The sequence below is a fragment of the Dicentrarchus labrax genome, unplaced genomic scaffold (assembly GCF_905237075.1).
Source record: "Dicentrarchus labrax unplaced genomic scaffold, dlabrax2021, whole genome shotgun sequence".
Classification (NCBI taxonomy): domain Eukaryota; kingdom Metazoa; phylum Chordata; class Actinopteri; family Moronidae; genus Dicentrarchus; species Dicentrarchus labrax.
Genome location: NW_026136709.1, coordinates 3,801,004 through 3,827,412, shown reverse-complemented (window position 1 = coordinate 3,827,412; position 26,409 = coordinate 3,801,004). Strand labels below are relative to the sequence as shown.

The window sequence follows — 26,409 nt, the reverse complement described above, 5'->3', positions numbered from 1 at the left end:
CCTGTGTGAAAGTGAAACAAACAATCTCTCAGTCCACATCTTTTCCCATGTTGGCCTTGAAAGTATTCTGTAAGTTTATCAAACAGAAGTACAAGCATCAGTGCAGAGTCATACAGTAAATCTGAAAACACTCTCCACTTCTGTCAGTTAATGAAATTAACACCATGGTGGGACCACATGCTACATACTGTATAGTGGGATGTTCCCTTGTGGTAACTTGAAAAGAACAAGTAGCTAAATGAAAGAGCACATGCACACATCTGCAAGCATGTGAGCACACCCACCAGCTTAGTGTGCAATGCTATTTTGGGTCCTCTCTGAACTCCTTTGAGTGTTCTCCCAGTTTTGACTCGCAGTCACCCTGCTCAGTAATTTGGGACTCTTCCTGTTATCACAATAAACTACTTTCCCCAAGAATCTGGAAGTTCTTGACAACAACTGGAGGGTGGTGGTACACTGGGCGCTGAAACAGGACACAGTTGGTGTCCATGTGTGGATGTCTGGGGGGGGGGGGGTGCGGTGAATGTGTTTAGGAAAGACAGGAAGTGGCTAACTTTTGAGTTACTTTACTTTTGAGTAACACAAACTCCAACCAGCTGCTAACCAAGCACTAACCAGTATGTTCATCTATCCAACCAATCCTCCTGACAATTATTATGTATTTTGAAAAGCCGCTTCTTTTTTTCTTATTTATTTGAGACTATGGGCAACAGGACAAGCTGAAAACACATTGTGCTAGCAAACAGTTACTTTTATATCTATAAATATCAACATCATATCATATAACATCTAATGGTCACAGGTTCCTACGGAGACCCTATGGGGATACATTTGCGTTCTTCCGAGAAAAATTTTTTCATTCTTTCGCAAAGCTTTTCAAGAGCACCTAGCTGCAGACAAAATGGCGGTTCTCCGCAAGAGCATGCTCAGGTGGCATCTCCGTTATCTCCGTTAGACACGCAGCTAGTCCACTTGTGCCGGAAAAGGCAAGAAGGCTGGGCCCTGTTGTACAAAAGCACAACTTTATTCACTAATTTTGGTGGAACTACAAGTGACATGGGGCACTGGATTTGATAAATGTACAGTTTGTCAGATCACTAACTTAAAACCGAAACTGAAAACCATACCTAGAACAGAGCACTGACTTTCTTTATATTTAGGTCAAAATCAAAATATATGAACTTAGTTTTGGTTTGCTGTTTCCCAAACGACACACATGTTGCAATGCCCTGGAAGTGCTTTTTTAACCCTCATCATGAGATAAATATCTGGGTCTTTGGCTGCTAAATGCTCCACTATGTTCACTAGCTAGTTTAACGTTATCTGTTTGCTGCTGGGCAGGTAGTGTACAGCGGGTGTATCATCAGCTTCATCAGTTTGTATCACTGAAAACAGCTGCATGCTGCTGGTAGGAACAGTGCAGATAAGAGCATTGAGAGTGAATTGAAGCGATAAAGTCGTTGGCTGTAAGACCAAAACAATGACCTGAAAGATGCTTAAAGGTTCTGTAGAGCTGAGAGGAAGTAGGTGATAGTTCTCTGTGGGTTCCAGGGTGATAACTACAGGGGAGCCAGGGGGAGCTAGACCCTGGAAAACATCATTTGTAAGATTTTGAAGGCTTTGGGTATTTTGGCCTTTGTCCAGGCAGACGACCACCCACCTAGAGCCGAAGGATCTGTCCTAGGTTTCTGCCTTTTAACAGGCAGTTTTTCCTTGCCCTTGTCGCCAAGTGCTTGCTCATGGTGGTACTGTTGGGTCTCTGTAAATAATGTTATAAAGAGTTCGGTCTAGACCTGCTCTATTTGAAAAGTGTCCTGAGATAACTTCTGTTATGAATTGGCGCTATACAAATAAAATTGAATTTAATTGAATTGTCCTAAAATGTCTGATTACATGGCAGCCTCTCTAGAAGAAAATTGCGATGCATGTTGTGATGTTTTTAAGCATTTTTTTCTCAATAAAATTGCAGGAGAAAGTGAAATAATGCATTAAGAACTGAAGGCAACAAGCAATAACTCTCACATTACACATGTTGTTTTAGCTATTGCTAGTATAAAAATATTGATTAGCGCACCTTTAAACACATACTTCATATTTCACAAAAAAGTACCAACCAAGAAAATGTTAATCTCCTCAGTTATTCAGAGGACTTTTAAGTACAGTCCTTGTATTTACACTCAGACTCAGCAAAAGCCAACTAGTACGTAGAGTGTACAAGCCCAACTGTGTGGTCAACAGCTTGATCACCAAAGGTCTGGTTCAGTGCATATAAGACTGGCTGGAATACCAGATGGTTAAGATTGCTGGAACAATCGGGTGTTTACCTGAGCTGTGCAACAAAACCAACAAACAGACAGAATTTCTTCCTGCAATGTCAGGGAACATTGAACGTCCTAATGATTAACAGGAAAAAGAACATGGCAGTGTGTTCTGTAAGTAGAACTAATTGCCTGTTGAACGTAATGTTGGGGTTAAAAGAGTTTAAAATGCAGACTTTTGCCTACATTGTCTTCTTCTGTTAGATGAAGTGGCTCTAGCTGCTAGAGTTAATGGAGAATACTGTGTGTACAAGTGTGTTGTTATTAATGTAGAATTAGATTCACAGCAGAGATATTTACTCACACTGATCTCTCTCATGTTTGACACAATGCAAATCATATGGCATGAGATCCAGTGTTTGTCATAAATTTACCCTTTTCCTTCCTGCTTGGACCAGACGGTCCAGTTATGAATCACTGAAGTAAACATATAAAGTATTTTGGCTGTACCTATTTGAAGAATTTTGGGTGCACATGTTAGTTTTGCTCTAATATTTGTTGAAGTCTGACAAGGACATTTATTTTGGAGCAGTATGAATATAAATACACCACAGGTGAGCAGAGAGCGTCACAGGTCTAACAAGGTTTCAATTCAGCTCCAGTACAAGAAATCAATTGAGCAGAGTAGTTACGTCTTTCTCAAGCTACAGCAAGGTACATTTGGATCCCTTTAGGTGGTTTTGAAAGAGGCAGAAACTCATCACATATGGCTCGATCAGAGAGCAACGTGCTGAACAATTAGCTGCGGTAAAAGAGCTGTGTTTGTCAGGTTGCTCTGGTGGAGATCTAGCTCTGGGCTGCACATGATTGCAGACTGTGCTGATACTAGTTTAAAAACACCAGTCCAGCAAAAGTCAATTTAGATGTGTTTTGTCTTTTGTTAAAGCTGTCATTTTTATACAAATATTTTTTTGTCATATTTGCTGAAACGTTCACTTTATCCTGACAGTAGTACACGAGACAGATAATCTGTGAGAAAATCAGGTTCCTGATGATAGCTTGGCTATTTAAAAATAAGGGTTTGTGCTGGATGTCCTGTGTTGTGCAGTCAATCAGTGGTCTGCAGTGGTTTTACCTTTTAGTGTCAGCTCAGGGCATTCAGAACCTCAACCTTGAGTTGAGGCGAACCATGCGGTGGAAAAGCAGCTACAGTGTGTAAGCAGAAGCCCGACTAGTTAAAAAAACAGCAGTAGTAACCTGAAGCATAAACACATAAAGCTTTTCTGTACATGGACTTTCATCCACAAAATTTTGTGAAAACAATCTAAGGTCCACTTTCTAATGATTTGGAGCTTTCAACTGCATCTTGTGGTCTTCATTCTGAGAGTCCTTTATTCACACCCCCACTTTGAAGGCTCAATTTTCTCCACCGCCAGGCCTTTGACTGTGCAACCTGTGAGTCAGGGCCACAGCTAAAGTCCCACTGAGGCCACTGAGGTCATGTCCTCAGAATTGTTATTGGGTATTTGGGGATTTTAATGACCTGAGGATGCGTTTACATTCTCCAGTTACCACGTGGTGGATTTTTTTTAAAGGGGATTCTTTGAATATTTTTTTTGATATTGACATGCATTTTTTGGGGAGATGGGGTTCACACTAACAGCTGCAGTATTTCTAACCCCTGGCTACAGCCTTACTATTAGTGTGTTATTATTATTAGCACAGAAGTCTTTCTGACTATGTTGTCTCATCAGAACACGGATAAGCCCGTCACTATACCAGTTCCCATACAGCTGAGTGAACACCCAATGATAGTAAAGTAGTGAAAAAAAATGAATCCAGATGTGATCCGTGCAGAACCAGATTAGCTCCCAGTGTGGTCGCCGCCGCAGGAAACGTCTTCCATCAACTGTAAAGCATTTCTGTCCACCCATCCATGACAGCTCCATTGAATGTTAATGAGGCTTAAACTTAGATGTACTGTATAAGGCTTAAGGCTGTCAGCATGCTCTTTAATCACACAGTCCCACACACATACACATACACACATAAAACCGTCTTTCAGCAACATGTACATCAGCTTTCAGCAATTTTGGATTTGATGTTTCACACTCAAGTGAAGTTAAAAATGATCAGCTTTGTGGTAGATGCAGGTCTCTTATTTTCAGGCACGGAGTTTTCTACACCCAAAATTATGGATTTTTAGATGCAGCTGTGTGAGGTTCGCACGTCACAGGGTGATAAAGATATGGTATATCACACATTCCTTCCCTATAATTACTAATAGTATAACTGTTACCTGTAGGAAGACATTTGGAAAGATGGTTTAATGTGTAGAGGGGAATTTTCTGTCAGTAGTTCTTTTGAAAAAAGTAAAAAGAACATTTATGAACATTGGCAGGAGTGTCTTATCACGTCCAAAATAACAGTCTTAAAAAAGCAGTGTGACAATAGAGTCCTCCTACAAATCAGAGGGAAGCCACTGGGTTTATTTTTAACCCCTGTGCTTGTAATTTAGAAGCAAGTTCAGAGAGCTCCTAATTACATAAGTAAGTTACTGCTACACCATCCTGCAGGCTGTTAGACCTCCAATGATCAGTTGTTCACCACAAATACAGATGCACAGAGACCCCCGGGGGTCACATGGTTAGGGACGAGCTACTGATGTGGAAAAAATAGACTGAACTCTCACTTTAACAGCAGATAAGGAAATTGTGGTGATAAAACTTATCTATTTGGAAGCAAGGGGGATTTAGTCAATATGCTTCTTTTTTTTTAAACTATAAGACTTAAAATATGTGTGTAAAATAATAATATTGATAAAAGCAGGATCTTTTATTGAACACAGTTTAAAAATTATGTAATTTGGTATTTTATTATCATAAATTAAAGCATTTTTTTTTTTAAGTTTTGGACCAGTGTTACTGTAGCATGGCAAACTGTGTGTTCATCTACAGCTGAAATGTTTTTTTAGTAATAGTAATAGTATTAAACCCCACAAGTTCCCTTATCTTATCTAGAAACAAAAACTCATGTCACCAGAGTCATTTGAATGCTATAATGCTATAATATGTGCTATAATCACATAAAGATTATACACTATGTGGCTATAAATTAAGTTTATGCAGTACTTTGGAGCCTGGATGTTTTTTTTCTTTTTGCATTTGTATTTTTAAAAAAATATTCTCATGAATAGAGATGTTAATTGGGAGAAGTTGCTGTTTCCCAAAGTATTTTCCATGCTATTGGGGCTGAACGACACTGAAGTCATGTCCCAGAATTTAAAGGGTTTCAGCAATAATATTTTTACATTCTACGGTTAAAAATGGCTGATTCCAGTATTTCTGAAATAATTCTATTCAAGTATAACTACTTTTAACTCTAAGAGAATAGAGGATTTAAAGGATAACAGATTCAGTATTTCTACACCAAAACTAAACTCCAGGCAACATGCCATGTTGAGAAATAAAACAGTAATGCTTTGTTTATATAGTCCACAGTTTCCTATTCATTTCCTAAAGAAGTTTCCTGGAAAAAAACATGCAACCTGGTGCTATTTACAGGGGATATACAAAGTCTGAAGACAGTTATTACCAGCTGTGACAGTGTGTGGTTGGTGTGGCTGGCATTGTGTTCACCTTGTGATTCTCTGTGTGCCATCATAGCAAAATGTGCTCCTGCAGGCACCTGCTGTAAAGGGAACTACCACAGAGGGCATTTTTACTACTTTGGCAGGTGTTAATATGTCTGTGGACAGATAGGGTAATTAAATGAAAATGAAATGCTGAATACTTAAGGCTTTTAAAATAACTTCAAGTTTGTGTCATTTCCCCTCAGTCTCTCTAACCAGACCTTAAAATCAGTTTATTACTGGAGAAATATCTCTATCTATTACAGTATTATGGCTTATGGATTCACATGTAGCATTTGTCAGCATTAATTAATGCTGTGAACTCTACTCCAACACAGATTAGTAATGCTGTTCACGCCAAATTCCTACCCTTGTTATGTAACTTAAAAATAGTAACATTAGACAATTTTGCCTCTTTACTACGTAGCAGGAGTGAAAATTAGTCTTCCTTAACAAATGTTGTGTTCTGGTTTCAGAATGATGAAGACAGTTGGAGAAAAATGGAGCTTTCCCCAGACCCCTATAGGTTCGGGCTAAGCCCTGAATGTTTGCCTCCACTCCTGACCCTGAAAGTCATAGCTTAACATTAAAAAAGAATCAGATATTCAATACCACAATTGTTCATCTTTCATACTATTGATTCTGCTGTGAGAGCTTCATGTCCAACTAAAGTCACACTGAAATAAAATTGCATGATTTTGTCAGATTTTTCTATGCAGAAGATAAACAGTCCTTTTACTTTAAGAACCCTGGACGCCCCAAACAACCGCTCGCACTTTGCTACTAAATGAAATATCTCCAGAACAATAAATTATACTGAAGACATGTAATAGCTGTACCATCGCACATTAAGCTATTTAATGAGGTGATTAATCATGGTGATAATGGAAGCACATTAGGTGCTGTTTTACTCGTGTAAATGCTCAGAGTGAGGCGAATGAGGCACATCCCTTGGTGCATACTGACCCCCCACCCCTAAACACACACACACACACGCACGCACACACACACACACACACACACACACACACACAGGATATGTTATTTATAATGGCAGAGTGCACACATGTTTCCTGGGGTAGAGACATAATTTCAGATTAGAATTAATCAGCCAAGTCTGTACTTGCTGACAGTCTGCTTTTTTTCTTCTAATTTTGTTATGGAGGTCCTGTAGCAGTTGGCAGGTTTTCTGAAAAATTCTATAGGGCAGGAAATTAACATGGCATTTCAGTCAGTGCATCAACAAATTGACCATTATTTGCAAGTGAAAAGGCTCTGGTCTTTAAGCAGTTATTAGTTAAATGAATACCAAAGGATTAGCACATAATGAGGAAGAGGTGGTGGAGAAAGCTGCAGCAGAGAATATTAATGACTTAAGTTTAATGACTGCCTTGCATATCTGCATGAATATAATTAGATATTACTAGTCAGCTGGTTGCCAAACAGTCAATGGATGAGCCACTCCAGACATGTACAATACATATATGAAGGAGAGATATGGTACGGCATCAGAAATTTCTCAGAATCATCTCCCAAGCCAGGGACATTTCCAGCTCTTCCTGGGGGGGTTTCCAAGGCATTCCAAGTAGAGATGGGATATGTGTGATCCCTCCAGCTGGTTCTGGGTTGGCCCTAGGGTCTCCTCCAGTTGGACGTGCCTGGAAACCCTCTAAAAGGAGGCGTTCTTGTCCAGTGCCCAAACCATGTCAACTGGATTTGACATGAAGGAACAGCTCCTTCTGGATGGCTCCTTACTTTCCTCGTCTCTAAGGATGAGAGCTCGGCCACCCTGCAAAGATTTCAGCTCATGGTGTGATTCGAGTGCGGCTATACTTGGCCTGTGGAAAAACCTTTCTCAAAGCCTCTTAATCCATCATAAAGTATAGCTGTAGCTCCTCTTGTCAGCTTAACACTGGATTGACGGTTACCTATCTTTATTTGATCTGATGGTGTTGCATCAAACCTAAATTTGGGAAGCATTTTTCTATGCTTACTTCTATGCATACTTTCTAAGTTTCTCTGGATAAGAAAATCTTAAAATCGCTCTCTCTTCCCCCATGTTTCTTTCCTGTCTCTGTCTCTATATCTGCACCAACTGGCCCATTGATCTCGTCTTCTACTCTCACCCGTGAACAAGCCCCTGACATACTTGAACTCCTTCACTTGGGGCAACAACTCACTCCCAACCCAGAATGAGTTTGATCCTCCGTTATAAAGGGATCTTGTCAGACACAGACTCCGTTTTGTTACTGTATTGTTCTGCTAGCTGTCTTTATCTTTTATTGACTTTTCTTCCACATGCCCTCCCAGAATTCATTCAAGTGTAGTTAGGCTCAGAGACGTCAAGCACTCTCAGCCTCCTCGCTCTTTAAACAATATGTGGCAAGACAGTGTTAGACTGGTCTCTGTGCACTTGTCTATTTTCTCTTGTTGTAGAAATCCAGAGATTTATGTCATCTTGTCATTTATTGGGCCGTGGTGGGCGTCTTGGCTGTGTAATTATGAGGTCTGCTGCTCTTACGGGTTTATGTGCGTAGTGCGGCGAGACACTTCAAAAGAAAACAGACGCAGTGGGGAGCTAATTCAGTTGTTTCCTCACTGCCAACATGCAGAGCTCTGCACTTAAAATATATGTTGGTGGGACCTGGTAACCTCTGTGTCTGCCGAGAGCTCAAACAGAAAGAAAGTGCTTCAAACCCCATGGTGTCATACTTGAATCCCTGCAGAGCACTAAACCAGGACTACAGTTAGACCATAGATGAATCCAGGTTAAGAGGAAGACCAGGAACAAGAGCAGGTCCAAAGGGGTGAACAAAAGCCAGTCAGCTTAAACTACTTTACAGGATTTTATTCATTTTAAACACAGGCATAGAGAGGTCTTAATTATGTTGCATGCTTATCTAAAAATGCCTAAACATGATCATGTTTTTATCCTTATTGAGAATTCCCAGAATTGCTTTTATTTGATCATGTAAAATTGTAATATGGAGTACAAACAAAACCGCAGTACAAAGGTAAACATCCAGACTAGATCTTTCGTACAAACTAAGTAATTTAAGGAGAGGTAGAAGATTAGTCAGGAAAGGACCTACTTTACATATTATCCTTGGTTTATCTGTCTGCAATAATAATATAAGTTTTTGGCTGGTACTTCTTTCTATTCTTTTTCTATTTTAAAATTGTATCTATCCTCAAAATAATTTACATCTTAACAACAATATGTATCTACAGCCATACTAGCATCTAAATATCGTTCCATCAGGAAATACAAATCATGAATGCAGAAACATTATCTGATAAAGAAGACGTTGACCCTTTTGATTAGATTAATACACAGGTATACCGCCCTAAAACAGCCAATTGGAGAGCCCCCTGGGGAGCCATAGACAGGGCCTTGATACTGGTGGTGGTGGTCAGCGCTGGCTCCAGACAATTATCAGCAAGGGGCAACAGGGTTTCAATGGGTGGGCACTCCTTTTCACGTGGTCATAGATTGGATGTGAGTTAGGCTAGACCGAGGAGGTGTCCCTTTATTGAAAATTACTACCTACCCTTGGACCAATCAGAACTGAGTATTCAGCCAAGGCCAAGCCATTGTATTATACCTTTATAATACACACATAACCAATTAACAAAATGATGCATACCGACCCCAATCGAATGGACTACCGAATAGGGGTAAAGCTGTGAAGCAGCATAGACTGCAATGCCAGCAGAAAGAGACAAAGTAGATAAAGTTGCTTAAATATTCTTCAGCTAAGATACACACTGGATGAAAGGAACTTGGTGAAATCATTGGACAACAGTTGAGGGGTGAAGCCTTAGTATGATGACAAAATTGGCAAACAGTGTTCTACTTGCTAAAAATTTGAATTAGACACAACAATGCTTTGAGCTAAAAGCTTAACAAGCTTAAACAGACGATGTGCACATGTTGATGATAAGCAGTTAGCATCTTAGTTTAGAGCTTCACGCGACTCTTTGGCCCATTTCACTGCTATCCAGTGGTTTGTGTCATGGAGACACTGCGAAAAGACTAGCAGGAACACATAATCCTGAGGCAGTTTTAACTTATGGTGCCTGTTCTCCCACTGGGGCGCACGTCGAGTCACCAGCATACCAAACCGGTGCAGTCGAGATCTCAGTGGGTCCCAAGAAAGTACTAGTTCACCTGAAACCTTTAGACATGCTCTGACACATAGGCTTGTTGTACATATGGCACAGTGGAGTATCCAGTGGATCCTTTGGCATAAAAAAGAAAAAGGATGCCATTACTCAGGCGTACTTTTTAAAATGGAACTTGTATGGATCATGTTCAGCAAACCCCTCACTTAGCATTCAGCTGAGAGTTCATATCTGAATACATTTTTTACTGCAAGCTGAGCCTTTACAACCCTGAATGAAACCTGACACCTGACGCTGCTGTGGTATGTGGGTATGGCTACTATGGTTAGCGTCATCAATTATCTCCAGTCTGAAGTCTGTCATCTAATATTAAGTCTCAGGCCTGTAATTGAGGTGTGATGTTCAATTCCCACGTTTCTTTCGCTCCTCATCTGATGAAGGGTTTGCCATCAGGTTTCCTGCAGCTGAGACAAATTGCTGAAATTAAGTCCTTTTTATAAGTTGGAGCTCTTGGAAAGGTCAGTCATGCTTGAATTTGCTGCCGGCTCGATTGTTGCAATGCCCTTTATTCTGACCTTTGCAGGAGAGATATCTCCTGTCGGCAGTTTGTGTGAAATGCTGCTGCCAGGCTTGAGCCAACTCTAAGAGCTACAATCACAATACACTAATCCCTGCTGCCCTTCACTGCCTCCGAGTTTTTATAATTTAAGATTTTATGATTTTCATGATTCATTTAAGCTTATCTTTGAAGTCTGTCTTTAATTGTCCAGACACCTCTAGGGTCACATGTTAGTGCCCCCTTTAATGTTCCTTTTTAAAACACGTTACTTTAGATATTGTTATTTGTCATTTTATTTTGAAAAGGGCTTAGTTAGTTAATTGTTACGTGGTTATTAGAAGTAATGTGACACTAACAGCTGTCATGTTTCAACAGGGAAAATTAGTGGAAGCATACTAATTATTAATTCAATATATCTACAAGCAAAGAAAATAACTAGCACATTTGTTCTTCTTTAAATGAGCTCTCTCTTTTCGATGAGAGTCAAGACATTTTCAGAGGTGTATTCCATAAAATGACCATCCAAGCTTTATTTTTATTTTTTTTTAAAAGATTTTCTTTTGAAGATACTGTAACGTTTTAATGTTTTAGCATTGAACTCCCTGTATTGTACAGTGGCTAAATATAAACTGAAAAAATAAGGACTGAAGGTATGATATGCAACAAAGGCCCCAAACTGGAACTGAACTGGGAATGTTGTGGTTATATGTTACAGTATGTAGTATTTTGTGTATATCACATCTTCTTCCTCTACCATAGAGCTCCATTGTTGTCCAAAAACTACTAAAAACACAACAGTGAGCCACACTATTGCACTGGGTGACATGTTCCTTCATTACCATATACACACACACTGGAGTTTATTTTGGCTCAATCCCATGAATTAATCCACCGCTGAAAATAGTCACCCAAATATTGATTATTTCCTAACCTGATTAAAACTACAGCAACCAGCTATTCTGGAAAACTACCAAGACCGTTTTTAAAGTAAAAGTATATATTTGTGAGCTCTTTATAAAAGATTTATATCTTCAGTAGGAAAGAGTGGGCTTGGGGCTGAGAGCCAAGGACAGAGTAGAGTAGATGACAAATGCATTTAATGAGATTTGCTAACAAACTGAAAAATACAGTGGCCTTTAGCCACTAGGCTGCAGGATTTTAGTTTCTGATGTTTGATTTAAAAACACAGTGAATCCAAGAGATAACTGTTGATTTGAGAACACCTATTTCAAACATGATCTAAGAGGCTAAAAAGGAAGACAGACACAAAACATGTAACAAGACAGTATAAAGATAAATTAAGTATAATAAAGTGTACTTTTAAGTAAACTTGGTGTCAATGATGATCTTCTATGACAGAGAAAAAGTATTGCGTATTTTGGTAGATAAAGTTTGATGTATCTACCACATGGAAATCAACAGATTCTTTTTGTATACATCTGTATGATAAGCAGACATGTGTCAAAGCTCTTCAGGGAGTAACATGTAACTTTACAAATGAATGGCTTGCAGTACCACAATACATTTTACAGCTTGTTTCACATGTTCATTGCCAGTGTTCACTGCACAGCGGCGCACACTGGAACCTGCTAACATACCACTTATGTCGTAATACATTCAACAAACACAGTTAAACAGTGTGGAGAGGTCTGAGAGGAAAACCAAGCCGTGGATTTTGGTGTTCTGTGGATGGTTAAAACTTTATTTGCATGTTGTGTTGTGGCTTAAAATGGTGTTTGTTTGTCGCTGTTCAGTTTTGTTTTAAGATCTCTGACCGCAGGACTCGCCACGCAAGCTGGTGTTCTTGCGTCAGTGTCACTGCCACAGATAAACTCTGACACGCCAAACCCAGACAGTTCCCTTAGATACAAGCACAGAGAAATGACTTTATTCTCTGTGACACAGAAACAGACTTTGTAATGCAGTGCATGAAAATAAACCACAGCTTCTCTGCACAGGTATACTTTTTTGCACAGTTTGCTCTTGTTAAAACCACTGCCTTTAATAATAGTAAGGACACATATTATTGCCTTATGTTTTAAATTAGGGCCTAATAATGGACCTTATGCATTATATAGTAGCTGTGAATTACAATGTTGGTAAGAACCATTCTAAAAGACAGTACCCACCCCAGCCACACCCTGCTGCCGTCTGACAAGAGATACAGAAGTATCCACAGCCGTACCACCAGACTTTAGATCAGCTTCTTCCCTTAGGCTGTGAGACTTCTTAATTCATCCTCACCCTGTAGAATAATTTCTATTAATTATTATTTATTTACCCATCTAATACATATAATTACTGTATATAGCATTTGTTTTTGGGAGTAGCATGAGGGGGTCCCAGTACAGGCTTGGAGGTATTAAGATGTGCATTTAAATCCACAATAGAATGGGTTAAATGTATATCAAAGAAGCAAAACTCAACATAACGTGGGCCCCTGGAACTTAAAAATCTTGATGTGATGATGCGATGTCTGTAGAAAATTGTTGTAGGTACTTTAAATTTGAAAATTTAAAATAATCAGAATCACAATTATGTTTACTCACTGCAACTGACTGACTTTTCTTTAATTTGTTCATTCACTCACTTGCTCACAAGCCAGAATCATTCAGTGGGCTTTGCTTTGCAACAGTGGTTCCCAACCTTTTTCCTTAAGGGAGCCCTTTCTATCGTTAAGTAAACTAACCACCCCTGACTAAGTGACATATTTTTTGGATATTAACAATACAGAACAACTGATAAACTGTGGAATGAACCCAAATAGGGACCACAATAACAGGAAGTTTATGTAAAATTAGCAGTTTGGATGAATTTTGAGCAGATTCATTCCTATAAATATTAGAGGTGAGTTTTATGTTGGTTTTAGGAATTTTCTACAATTCTCTGTCTGTATTGTAAACAATCAAACATACTATCTAAGCAAATAATTTAATTAAGTTCTTCATGGAATTAGATAAGTTGCTAACCTAAGAAATATAGGTCTACTGTGTATATTTCTTAGGTTTTCTTACACCCATTAAAATCAGGAAGGGCTTGCAACCCCTGATGAAGCTTTGGTGACCCCTAGTGGGGGTCCCATATTTTGCATAATATTTTACAGGTGTGTTCTTCAAATTGTAGCCTCTATTCAGTTGAGTGAATGTGAATAAGTGATCACTGTACATTGTACTAATGCTTTCCCAGTGAAAGATAAAAGGTGCTGACATGTCTGTTGCGTCCTCAGGGAGACAGGGGAGACACTGGGCTGACTGGTGCTGCTGGAGCTCAAGGTGCCCCGGTAAGTTGATGCTGATGGCATGTAGTTGCTGTCTGTATTAAAGTAGGCTGCATGATGTAGTTTTACAATGTAAACATTTATTTGAAAATGAAACACTACTCTGTAACGTTTATGCAGCAATTATGACAGATGACAAAATGACAAAGATCAGTGTATTAATTCAGGTTATTAGAAAGTGTTAGAGCTGCTGATGAACGCAGAGCCTGCTCACAGAACATAACTCCTGTTAACTCAGCATTTTGTGAATATAACAAGCAACTAGTTTTTAAATGGTCCCATAAAGGTTGGAAGGAAGGAGTAATCAGGACATAAACATGAGAGCTTGGATTCATTGCTGCTTTTACACACTGCTGTGTGCTAGTAAACTCACTGCCCACACACACAAACACACACACATTGCATGTACACAAGTGCACACACTAGGACACAAAGAATGGGAAAAGCTGCTGTGTCGGCACAAGGGCAATGAGCAGTCAGGCTTGATTAACTGTCGAAGGAAATCAATTAACCTGGCAACAATATTGGTTTCTATCTCTGTTACAAGACTGTTTCTCATGGTTTGTAATTGTGCATAGCACCAATTCTCTAGTAACTTGAGTTTTTAGAGACTTCAACACAGTCTCCTGGACCAATCAATTTGGAGCCAACAACCAGTTTTTTTGAAACCAGGAAGCTGTATTCTACCTCAAACAGAGATATAATTCATGCTTCATTGTTGGTGTTAGAGACTATATTTCTGTTCAAACCAAGCTGGAACCAGAATGCTTTGCAAAAAAGTCGATCAAATCCAGTAGATAAGAATCTTTGAACTTATTTTCCATAGTAAGAACAAAGACACATTTGATCATCCTGTGATGTTTGTTGTAAAAGCCGCAGTTATCATAACTGCTGGAGGCCACTGGAAATGTCATCATATTAAAAGGGCTCTCCGCAAATTTTAAATGTCAAAGTCAATTCACTAACCACTAGAAGTACTACTGGCGGTAATAACGGTTGTATAATGTCCTCTGTGATGTCATCAGAGACAGCAGCAGAAAAACCTGCGTCACTTCACACTGAACCACACTCATTCATTCAGGGCTCCCCAGAGGTTGATGGGCCCGAAGTATTCATTTGATTTATGCCTTTCATTTCCTTTTATTCAAGCAGGCTATTATTATTATTATTTCTTTTATTTGAGCAGGGACAGTGCACAATAAAACATTAACCCTGCATATAACAAGGAGAGATGCATTGCACCGGGTTTTAGCAAGTTGCTATTTTCCACCCGTAGTCCCTGGGCAGGTAGATGTAACATACAATAAATTAAAAACACTTACTAAATTCACAGTTGTGCCTATGACTAAGGCATGTACTGTAGATACTTTGATAGATATTTTGTTTGTTCCCTATATTTATAAATGGTATTTTGGTTCTTCTCATTTCAAAACAAAAATCCATTGGCCGTAAAGTACACTGACCCTTTTACCCACAGGAATTACTTTTACATTCATTTACCTTATTATTTACTTTGGCCACATTTATGACCATTGTTACATTATGTATATGACACAAACTAAGGGAAAGCATAAAAGGTCCCCTTGGAAGCAGGCTGCATTATGCTCACACTACAGTTACTCACAGGAGATACGTCTGGAGCAGCATAGGTACTGAAATGTGTTCAGCAGAATGTGAACTTGATATTTATTCATTTAAAATGTACATAAAGTACTATACGGAGGTCACAGAGGTCGCTGCTTGTGCAATACAAGCTCAGTTCTGCCTTGATGCTTTGTAGAACAGGCATTTTTTTCTCTGGGTACGCTTTCAGTTCAATACACTTTAATATCAGGCAGTGAAAAAAGACTGGAGTAAAACACAGGTTTAATCATATGGAAAGCCACCACCTAAAAGGCTGTTCTTTGGAATAACAGAACTGTTGAATGTTATGTTCCATGTGTATGTATGAAATGTTCACACTTTTACGTCCTGTGTCTGTAAATGCCGGACTGCTAAACTCATCAGTGTCACATCCCACAACCACACACTCACACTTTATGAGAGGCAGTGTGTAAAGCAAAGCACACACACAGATATACACATGTATTACTCATTCACAAACTGGGGAACTTGTTTTTCCTGTCTCTGCTAATTACACAGCCTTCAGTACTGATATCCAGACACCCACTCTATTTAAAATACAGTGGACACCCATGTCAACATATGCATATGAACACACACAGACCTTCATAGGTCCACAGCAGCAGACAGCATTGCGTGCAGAGCAGCTCCCCACTGCATCCCAAAGCCAAACCCTCCCTTCATAATCAAGCTGATATTTAAATGGAACGCGGGGAAACAAAAACTGTGAATGCAGGTTTTATTATTGTAAATAGTTTTACTATAATACATTGTCCCAGTTGTTATTGCCTTGTAACAGAGGCTGATAAAATGGAGTACAGTAAAAACAGTGCACTATATAGTAAGTAGGGAGTGGCTTTGTCTGGACCGGCCCCATTTTCCCCCAACCTACACCCTGAGTTACATAAAGCAATATCATTTTTATTATATAAACACACATATACACTGGCACTTACTGTGTAAGGTTGCTTTTGAAGAATAAATGTGTTAACTTGGTAACAGTCTAAATAGAAGGAAGTTATATAGATAATTATATAGAGCCCAGCAGTTGATACAAATACGACTCTTAAATGAACTTGTTAACTGACTATCAGGTTAGTGACTGAGCTAGCTACCCACGTCACCATGCTTCGAGCACAACCATTTTCAAAAGGATATGAGAAGGACTTTTGTAGTGCCACTTTGTGACATAACCAGGGCTTAATCCTTCAAGAAATGTATTTACAGTCATGTTTCCATCAACATATTTTTACGCGCATTAGTAAAGGTTGATGGAAATGGCAAAATTCGATATATCAATTTCTCTAAAGATTTTGAGCAAAAAAGCTTATAAGTTCTGACATACCTTATAGGGCGGATCAGCTGTTTCCCCTCTGACCATCTTTTCACTGTTTCAGGTTCAACTGGTGCTCTTGTAATTATGTCATCTTGTTTCGCCTTCTTGTGACTCTCTGACTGGAGAATTGGCACAACCTTATCTCAATGAACCAACTAATAATAATCATATAACGGGAGTCGATGGAAACAACGATCAATTTATTAAATCATTGTTACGCATGCCAAAATTTCTACTGTGTTATTTACTGTAACATCTCATGTTAGAACCAGAAACTTGCTTATACAAGCCGTGTTTCCATCCAAATGAATTGCACATTTCCACAGAATTTCGAGTAAATCTGCAAAAGAAATGTAAATTAAGGCTTATTTGAAACTGGAATTGAAAAGCTTGTAAGCAGCAAAGAATGACACGTTTCTAAAGCTTGTTAGATTGACTTCACAACATTTTGGACTGACTGACATCCTGCACTGATTCACAACTGTCAAAAATTCAAAGCGCTTGCTCTTCTTTGATATTTACTGACGCTGCCTCGTCTGGGGTCTCGGTTCATCTGTCGTCCTACCCCTTCCCTGTTCTGCCCTCTGCTCACCTCGGGGGGAGGTATGATGGTGTTTCGATAACCAGGTTTTGTTAAAGACAGCTCACATATCCACATCCATCCACACACTTGCGAGCATGCTGATGAGAGATTGATGAGTAAGATGAATGTTACGATGCAGGGCCCGCTTCACTCTAATGTGTTATCACTCTGCATCCTCGTGTTTTCACCAGAAAAACAGATGCATCTCATACTTCTAGTATCACCTGTAGATCTTCTCAAGTTAGTAGCTAAAAAGCCACTCAACACTGAAATCTAACATTAATTCCACATCACCTTCCTCCAGGATCAGACAAATCATTTTGACAAAATTAAAATAGTCTATTCGGCTGTTCTAACATTAAATTGAGACACTGACAAACATATTTTGCAGACGGATAGATACGGAGAGGATGAAAGAAAGTACACAGGAAGTCTTTTTGATGTTAGCAGAGAGAAAGCCCCGATGTTGTTACTGAAGTAAAGCCACCATGTCAGACGCCCGCTGATATCTGGATATATCAGACTTATTTAAACCCCAAGGATTACACTTAGTTTACTTTTTACACATGCACACACATCAAACTTATCTTTAGTGGGATCATCAGTGCAGGTTCACATAGTCTGAATCCAAAGCACTTTGATCCTCCAGCATAATCCATTAGTTTTTGCATGACAGGTAGGGAATCTTCAACAGAGCTGCTTTTCCAAAGACTTTAACCATCACTGGAGGCTAACATCTTAATGCATGACACGACAGGACATAGCATAATGTGACCCCTATTCATATTCACTTAATAAAGTTATATCAGTACCATCTCCTGACTTTACAAGACAGTCCAAATTGTGGGGATAAACTTGCCAAGACATAAAAATAGTAACAGACGGGTTTTCTCTAACATCGGTGCACATTGAGTTGACATTTCCATCAGTGTGTTTGGAGGTGGATTTTGAATTTGAAAGAAATTAAAACCGAACCCTAACCCTAACCAGAAATAAAAAGAAAGTAAAGACACTGCAAAAAGTGTGTAGTGAGTACTTTTTGCCACACTATACGGTTCCATGTAAGCAGCACCATACAGTTGTGCAAGCAGTATAGCGTCTACCTATGATGGGGCATTTAAACGCTCAGAATACAGATAAAATACATCAAAACATTCCCTCTGAAACTGGGTTTAAATCTCCACAAAGACATTATGTAATCTTGTAAATCCACGTTGTCCACAGGGTGCCCAGGGACCACCTGGCGAAGCAGGCCCAAAGGGACCTCAGGTAATATGTGACTTGCGAGTCACTTGTCAGAATTGTTAGTGGCTTAAAGTCATTCCAATCAGTTGTTTATCATCTGTGTTCTTGATTGTCTTTTTAGGGAGAAATTGGGTTGCCTGGGCCACAAGGACCACCTGGAATAAAAGGAATGCCGGTTGGTATAACATCAGCCATCTTTCAATCGTCTTCAGCATGCTGAAATGATTCCTCAACATTCTGCATGACAATACTTATGTACAATATTCCATTAAGCTGTGAAGTAGTGAATGGTTTACGTCAGAAATGATCAAAACATGTGTTAATGATTTATGTGTCGCTTTTTGTGCCCGCCTACAGTATGAAAGCTAATGAGAACTTGCATACATGTTTGATTGATTAGTTGCTCACATAAGTCAAGTTGTAGTCCACCATGGCCAGACACACATGGAGCCTAAATAGACTCACTGTTGGATCCATATATTAGCTCTTTTGTGCGCCATGTTCACAAAGAAAGATAGAACACATCATTTTGATGGGGATTGTAAAAGACATGGGGATATCTAGGATCCAGATCTAACCTGACTTGAACTTGAACCTGACCTTGACCGGGGAGATGGATTCCTAGTATTAGTACCTTGTTTTGTTTCGACAAACACAATTGCCCATGTTTGTAGGTAAGAAGCATGTGCTCCTTTCTGCTGCACTCTGTCTAGTATAATTTTTGTCAAGACTAAAAACACATGCATGAGACAGAGCTGAAAGGCTATAGTGACAGGATTTTTTCCTCATTTTTAAGTGTGACCCTTTGGAATTGCTTTCAACACTTTTGCCTTTAGACGTGGTTAGACATCCTACGACCTAGTTTGTTTGAAGCATATTGGGGCCTTTAATCCCTCACGGCGAGGCTCTTTGCTGGAAGGTGAAAAGAAGCAGCTGGCAACATGAAAGTAGCACATGTCTCTCTGTTCCCTTCCTAACAGTAAAGTTAGCAATGACAAGGACTGTAGAACGTAGGGGATTTGGTACTCCAAACATCTGAATAATATAGCCTATTGGCTGTTGGCAGTGGAGGAAGGACATTTGGTCAAATTTGAACTTTTTCACAAGAAACCTTAAAGGTTTACTTTCAGCCCACATGGGCTTGCCACGACGGATCATGTTACGGATCCTAGTTCTTGTCCATGCCTACTTGGCCCTCATTTAACCCACACCGGACCCATACATTTACATTTCCTGTTGTTTCCTATGTGACAGGTCCACCCGTTTTTCACATTTGTCTTTGTGCAATGCAGTCTTATCTCCTGCACTAGAATTCCACACATAAAAGTGCTCACATTACCGTCTCTGCGGTGGGCTCATAATGAGATCATTAATTTAGCCAAGGCGCCATATGAGTCCATTTGGTTTATTTAGCAGTGCCATTAAGGCATTGAGTGGCTTTTAATTTAGAACCAGAGTCAGATGAGTTTGTGTGGGGTTACGGCTGGACACACAGTAAGGGCACCCCCCTCTGGTAAACAAGATTACACACGGCCAGATGCAATTACAGCAGAGCACTATGAGTACACAGTCCTCTGATCACTGGGCTGTATGCTTATAGCTATGCTGCTCTCTTGTGGTTAAAATGTGACAGTGCAACATGGATAGAGTGGGTAAGGGTAAGGAGAGTGAATAATGGCTGGAAAGGCATTTAACAGATTTGCATTGTGGAAACCTGTTTAGTTGAAATGTTGGCTGGTCATAGAACAACATATGAAACAGAAAATGATTCAGTATATTTCCTGTATCTTGATCCAACATATGAATACAATATGAAAACGGAATTGAATATGATTATAAAATGCAATTGTGTCTTTTTTAAAATCTCATACTTTCTCTGTAGCACATAAAGCCTTGTTAAAAGCAGCCAAACACTGGTGTGGCCTGCTGCATGGATCTAAGTGCACAGAGCTCACCTTTCCACAACCACAAGCTTCATCCTTTAGTCTTCATCCCCTTCTTTCTATTCCTGTCAGTAGAAGTGAACACTGCCACGGTATGACGTTATGCCTGCAGTGGGTCTCTGACTCTATCTGACACGCGTACAGACACATGCATACACACAGGAGTCAGAAGGAGGAGGTGGGATGAGCCGTCGCTTGTATCTAGGCAACCACATACAATCGTATGATAATAAATATACATAGAAGTCAAACTAATTGTCAGTTGACCCAGCCAACACCAATCAAATTTGGCATTTCGAATGTGCATACTCCTTGTTTGGCTCCTCATTAATCAATAAACACACAATGGTATGTTTCTCTTTGCTCAAAATTATGTATTTCATATCCCTATATTGTCATGATCACTGTGTTTCTGCCACAAGTGATCAGATTTATTATTGATTTTGTTAACATCTTCATCATCTCAGAAAGGGCTTCAAATGTTCAGTTGCAAATGTCAGCATCAATCATTTAAACCTTTTACTTTAGTTTTGAATTGTTAAAACTATGTCATGATCATAACAATATCTTAGTTTAGCCACCCACACACTGAATAAAGGCTTCTAAGCAATGTACTGAACATGTAACCAAGGTCAAAATGCACCTGATTCGACCCAGGTCTTAACCCTATGATGTGTTGTTCATGAATGAGTCTGCTCTATGAGTCAGCTCCTTTAAGCTCTTTTTTAAAATGAATACAAGACAGAATAATAGGATGATCTTATAACATATTTGCTCACTTTGGTAATAACATTAAAACCCAAGCCTGACTTTTGTATGTTGTGCCGGTACATACAAAACACGGTCCAGTATAAATAAAATGCTCAATGTATATGTAATAGTGTTGTTTTCAAATTATTTAAGGTACTTATGCCAATCATAATGTAAACATATGGTACAATTTCAGGTTTAGTATAATTACCTTAAATAATTTATGTATAGCATATATTTGTACACATAGAGTACCAAGCATAGGTCACAACATTGTGAAATTTATCTGAATTATAAAAAGACAGAAGTTGTTTGGGAGCCAAAAGAGTTGGCTCTTATTACTGAGCTGAGCCAAATGATGTGGCTCACTAATACGAGCCAAAATTCTCATCACTAATGAACCCTGGGTCGAGCCCCGCCATCAATTACATCAACATGTACACATCAAATTATTTATTTGATCATTATTTACAACACTAAACTACATATCAATACAATATCAGTTACAGTTACTCAGTTAATCAAATCCCCTGGATAAAGTGATGTGTTAAAGATAATGAAAATAACCAATCCATCTCGCTAAGACCATGTGGAAACATACGTAATACAAACTAACTAATATTAACTGAACTCCTCCATCAGACAGTGCTTGTCCAATCGTAGCTTAGCAACTGCAACCTGCTAAGTTTTGGATTTCCCCACATGTGGAATCGGTTGTACATGGGAGGGTGGTACTCCGTATACAATACTCTATACAGTAGAGGGTGATGCCTTGCCTTTCCAAAACCAAAATCACAAGTGCAGATGTGTAAGGAACGGATCAAGTCATCAAGTCCCTCTTAATGTTTCCAGTCGACTCGTTTTAAAATGAGAAATCCTCTACAAGTCATCCGAGACAGCGTCTCTGCTACAGCTAGCTACACCTCTGTCTGACATCAAGGACCCATTGTTTCAGAAATTGCTCAAAATTTGGACTGGTAAATGTGCAAAGCGTGCAAGTGTGCAAAAGTAGGCTTGCACGAGTGTGTGTGTGTGTGTGTGTGTGTGTGTGTGTGTGTGTGTGTGGACCTGAGCCATCTCATTTTTCCCTCACTGCCTCCTGACTAAGCCGTCACGCACACTGTCACATTCAGCCCAAAGCACCGTGTCTGTCTCTTTCATCTCATTCTCTCTCTCCCTTTCATTCCCTTCCTCTCTCGTCCCTCCCCTCTCCCTCTCTCCCCTCTCCCCTCCAATATCTTTCTCTGTCCAGGGAATCCAGGGGCCCCAGGGGCCGCCCGGAGAGATCGGCCGAGATGGTCCCAAGGTCTGTGCGTTGAACGTTATAATTAGTTATTATGCTAATGGCCTGCTGCTCCCCAGCCGCTCGGCTATTCTCAGCCTGTTCTAATGTTGTACCCTCCCTCCCTGTTTGCTTGATGTTCCCGTAGAGAAAACTGCATTTAGCTGAGATGGAGTCAACTTGTTTGGAATCAAATTGTAGGTGTTTCTGAATATGTGATAAATGCCAATCCTGACAAGCACGGTTCATATTTGGACTGTTGGAGTGTGTATTTATCTCCTTCAAAGAACAAGTTTTACTCTTAGGGGTTTATGCAAAGTGAAGTTTTTGCAATATTTGACTTAATTATGGGTCTAATTGCAGATTGAAGGGGTACTCCAGTGATTTGTTGTTGCACTTTTGCAAAGTATGGGAATTTGCAAGAGACAAATTAAAACAAGAGTGGTTGAAAGCAAAGCAACAGACACTGTGATACCCCAACGTTTAGCCCCAAAACGCTGCAGAAATGACAGGTAAACTATCTGTTAAATTGGTGGAGGGCCCCTTTAGGGCTCTGTTTCTTTTGTCTTTACAATGAGTAGCACAGAGGGCAGGAGGACATTAATATTAATATTTCCCTGACCTTGAAATGCACATTAGCTGTCCCTTTGGAATTTGTATACTCGGTGCAGCACGCATGGCACAAAGATGGAAGGAGAAGCAGGAGTGAAAGATAGGAGTCTCATGCATATGAAGGTAAAAATTGTTTCAGCTGGCACCTGATAATTTATAAAAGGTGATTTGGTCACTCAGTAAGCATACATGTATAGATAAACTGATAACATAAATAAACACAAATAAATACATACCCTAACTAGTACATGAATTTAGATTGCTCGTTTTAAATGTGACTTAAATGCCAGTAAAGCAGCCTGTACTGAGCTAAGGATTCTCACCAGTCTGTTTTATCTGCACCTGCTTTCACACCTGCATGGAAAGTTCCCTATCAGCTGATTAACTCCCTGCTGAAGTCTGAAGGCTGTGTGTTCTATCTGTAGCTGATAATTGAAGACGGAACACACAACGTATGAAAAGAACAGCACTATCACACACAGTGATCCACCGTGGTTACCTGGATTAAGTCATGCATAACCAACATCAGGCTGCTGCAAAAACAACTACACAAACCAAGCTGCAGCTCTGCACACATCACACTGGTTGGATACAAGTTTGCGTCTTCCTGGGCATCAACAAACGCCAGAGAGCAACAACATACGCAAATGTCACTCTGTGTTTAGCTCTTTTATTTCTGCCATAAAACCACTGATGATTATGACAATGATTATTTGTGACATGAAACAACATTATGTAACTGTAGCACATTGTCAGTAAGCTCATTTACTAACTAGCTATCATTAGCCACCATAAGCTACCAGTCATAACAGACCAAGTGAGGCTGTAGCGGGACAAACCCCTGAGTGTACTGAGAACTGTGTCTGTCTGCACTGTAAAACATATCCTAATTAAATAAGGTAAGTTAATTTAACTTAATCCTCCAAAAATGTTTTAATGTTTAATTAAACCCAACTCAAAAACCATTAGTTGAAGTAATAACTGCAGTATTTTAAGTATTGATGATATAAAGTTTGTTCTATTGACTTAGTTGAACTAATATCATGTCTTATATAAGTGCCACTGTGCGATAATGCTTTAGATTTTTCTGTGTATGTTCTTATTTAAGTTTATAAATCATCGTATGCCCAAGTATACAACAAATCTTAATGATCCCCCAAAGTGGCGAGATTTGATGTCAGTCACATAAAAAACAAGTGGGCTAGTAGTGTCAGCGTCAATTAGATTAGATGATCCACAGTAAATCAATTCTATTATTAAATACTTTGATTCTGTAAATTGTTCTTATCGTATGTCAGCAGTTTTGACAGGTAATAATTAATAATTAATAATTTGCTGTAGTGGAAGAAAACATTTGTATTAAGACCCCTGCAACTGCTTATAAGTAATGCCAGTAATAATAGTCCAACAGTATCAATATTTCAATATAATGCTCCTTAGAGGGCCACCTTTCTTGCTTTACATGCAGGGTAAACACTTTAAGTACATTAAGCTGATAATGCTTGTGTACTTAAACGTACATAAAAAAGGCAGGATTTTTACTTCTAACAGTATTTTTATGCTGTGGTATTGCTAATTTTACTTCAGCAAAGAGTTCTCTTTCCACCACTATAAAACCACATTAATCCCTTTTATTGTACTAATTTAATTGTAGCATACTACAGATTCACTAACTTGACATCCCAACAATCGTGTGCATAATTTAGTTGCAAAATAAAAACGTGCATTATGTTAAGAAAACATGGCACATTATCCACCAATGTAAATTCCGCTTTTGGCTGACATACATTTGCATGCTGCCCCTCAGCCTCCCTCTCCGAATGGACACAGCAGAATACTTTCATAAGCTGTCTCCTGTCTACATTTTTTGAGCCTTTTTCATGATGCACCAGTCATACCTTGTGTGCTTGGTGCAGCTGTTTAACGGGGAAGAGGCCAATAATGGGACTGGCCGAGAGGATAATGATTAATCACCTCATACTGTGATTTATATTCCACTTCAGCCATCCTCTGTGTGCATGCTGTGCTGCGCCTATATGAATGCAAATAGCAGCTACACTCCGATATGCCCCCACTGACCTGTGTGCTGCTCTTTGTGATGGTTGGAATAGAGATTCGTATTAAAGGTAGACTCAGAAATGGGTGTTTAGTCAATTTTGTGAGACAAATGCGGTGTGTGTGTGTGTGTGTGTGTGTGTGTGTGTGTGTGTGTGTGTGTGTGTGTGTGTGTGTGTTTCTTTTAGGGGAAGTGTGGAGATCCAGGGGTCGCAGGTCCTTTTGGTCCACCAGGCCAGAAGGTGAGTGGAGCTTCAGATTATTGACCAGATCACATTGTTTTAATTGAACCTCTCTCTTTACTGCTTTCCAGCATCTTCCTTTCCTTTTCCCTCTTTTCCATAATGGCTATTTTATGTAATCTTAAATAATAATTACAGGCATTTATTTCAGACCTAGTTTTGCCAGGTGATTTTTTCTTGACCAAAGAGTCAGTTTTCAGAGTTAGAGTGTGGACAAACAGTATTTCCCCTAGCTTATAAACAGGAAGCTAGGTGATTCTGTCTAAAGGGAAAGAATACATATATCAGCACCCCCTAAGCTTACTTATTAGCACATATCTCACAGGCCTGGGTAATAAAACAATAGCAATATGTACCGGCAATAGATGCTTCATTAATAGCAATAAGAAAATTAATAAATAGAATATTGATAGGGAATTAAATCCAAACCGCTATGAAATTACATAAGGAATACACCCTTGGTCATGACCCGGCTGTCATATTCCTCAATAACGGAGCGTGCTATTAGGGAATCATTCTTTGGAGTACCAGCATGTCGTCAATCATGACCTACATCTGGGAAATCTCAAGAAATGATCCACAGGCAGTCCACGATGGAGAGGTACTCTCCAGCAACAATACAGTCTGACAAAACATTAACATTCAATTATTACCTGTGTGCCTTCATACATAATGTGGTTGTTATTTTCACCTGGTCTTTATTAAAAATAGGTCATTAAAAATGATCAATAAGTATCATTATCGACAGAAATTTTAATGAAAAATCAATAAAACATTTTATTGTGATAAATGTTACAGCCATTTCACCCAGCCCAAGTATTTAATTTGTTTTAGTTAAGTGCTGTATCTGTTTATGGAACAATAGTGTATCCGTGCAGCCAGTACTTG

At 39.3% G+C, this 26,409-nt stretch overlaps 1 protein-coding gene across 1 annotated transcript in view; it reads left to right on the top strand.

Annotated features, from left to right (window-relative positions):
* Window positions 1-26,409, top strand: part of si:dkey-225n22.4 (collagen alpha-1(XXI) chain) — a 77,021-nt gene that overhangs the window by 24,823 nt on the left and 25,789 nt on the right. Inside the window, exons 19-23 of the mRNA XM_051410298.1 lie at window positions 13,800-13,853; window positions 18,617-18,661; window positions 18,759-18,812; window positions 22,583-22,636; window positions 25,468-25,521. Of these exons, the coding sequence (XP_051266258.1) occupies window positions 13,800-13,853; window positions 18,617-18,661; window positions 18,759-18,812; window positions 22,583-22,636; window positions 25,468-25,521 (261 nt within the window). The remainder of the gene's footprint in view (window positions 1-13,799; window positions 13,854-18,616; window positions 18,662-18,758; window positions 18,813-22,582; window positions 22,637-25,467; window positions 25,522-26,409) is intronic.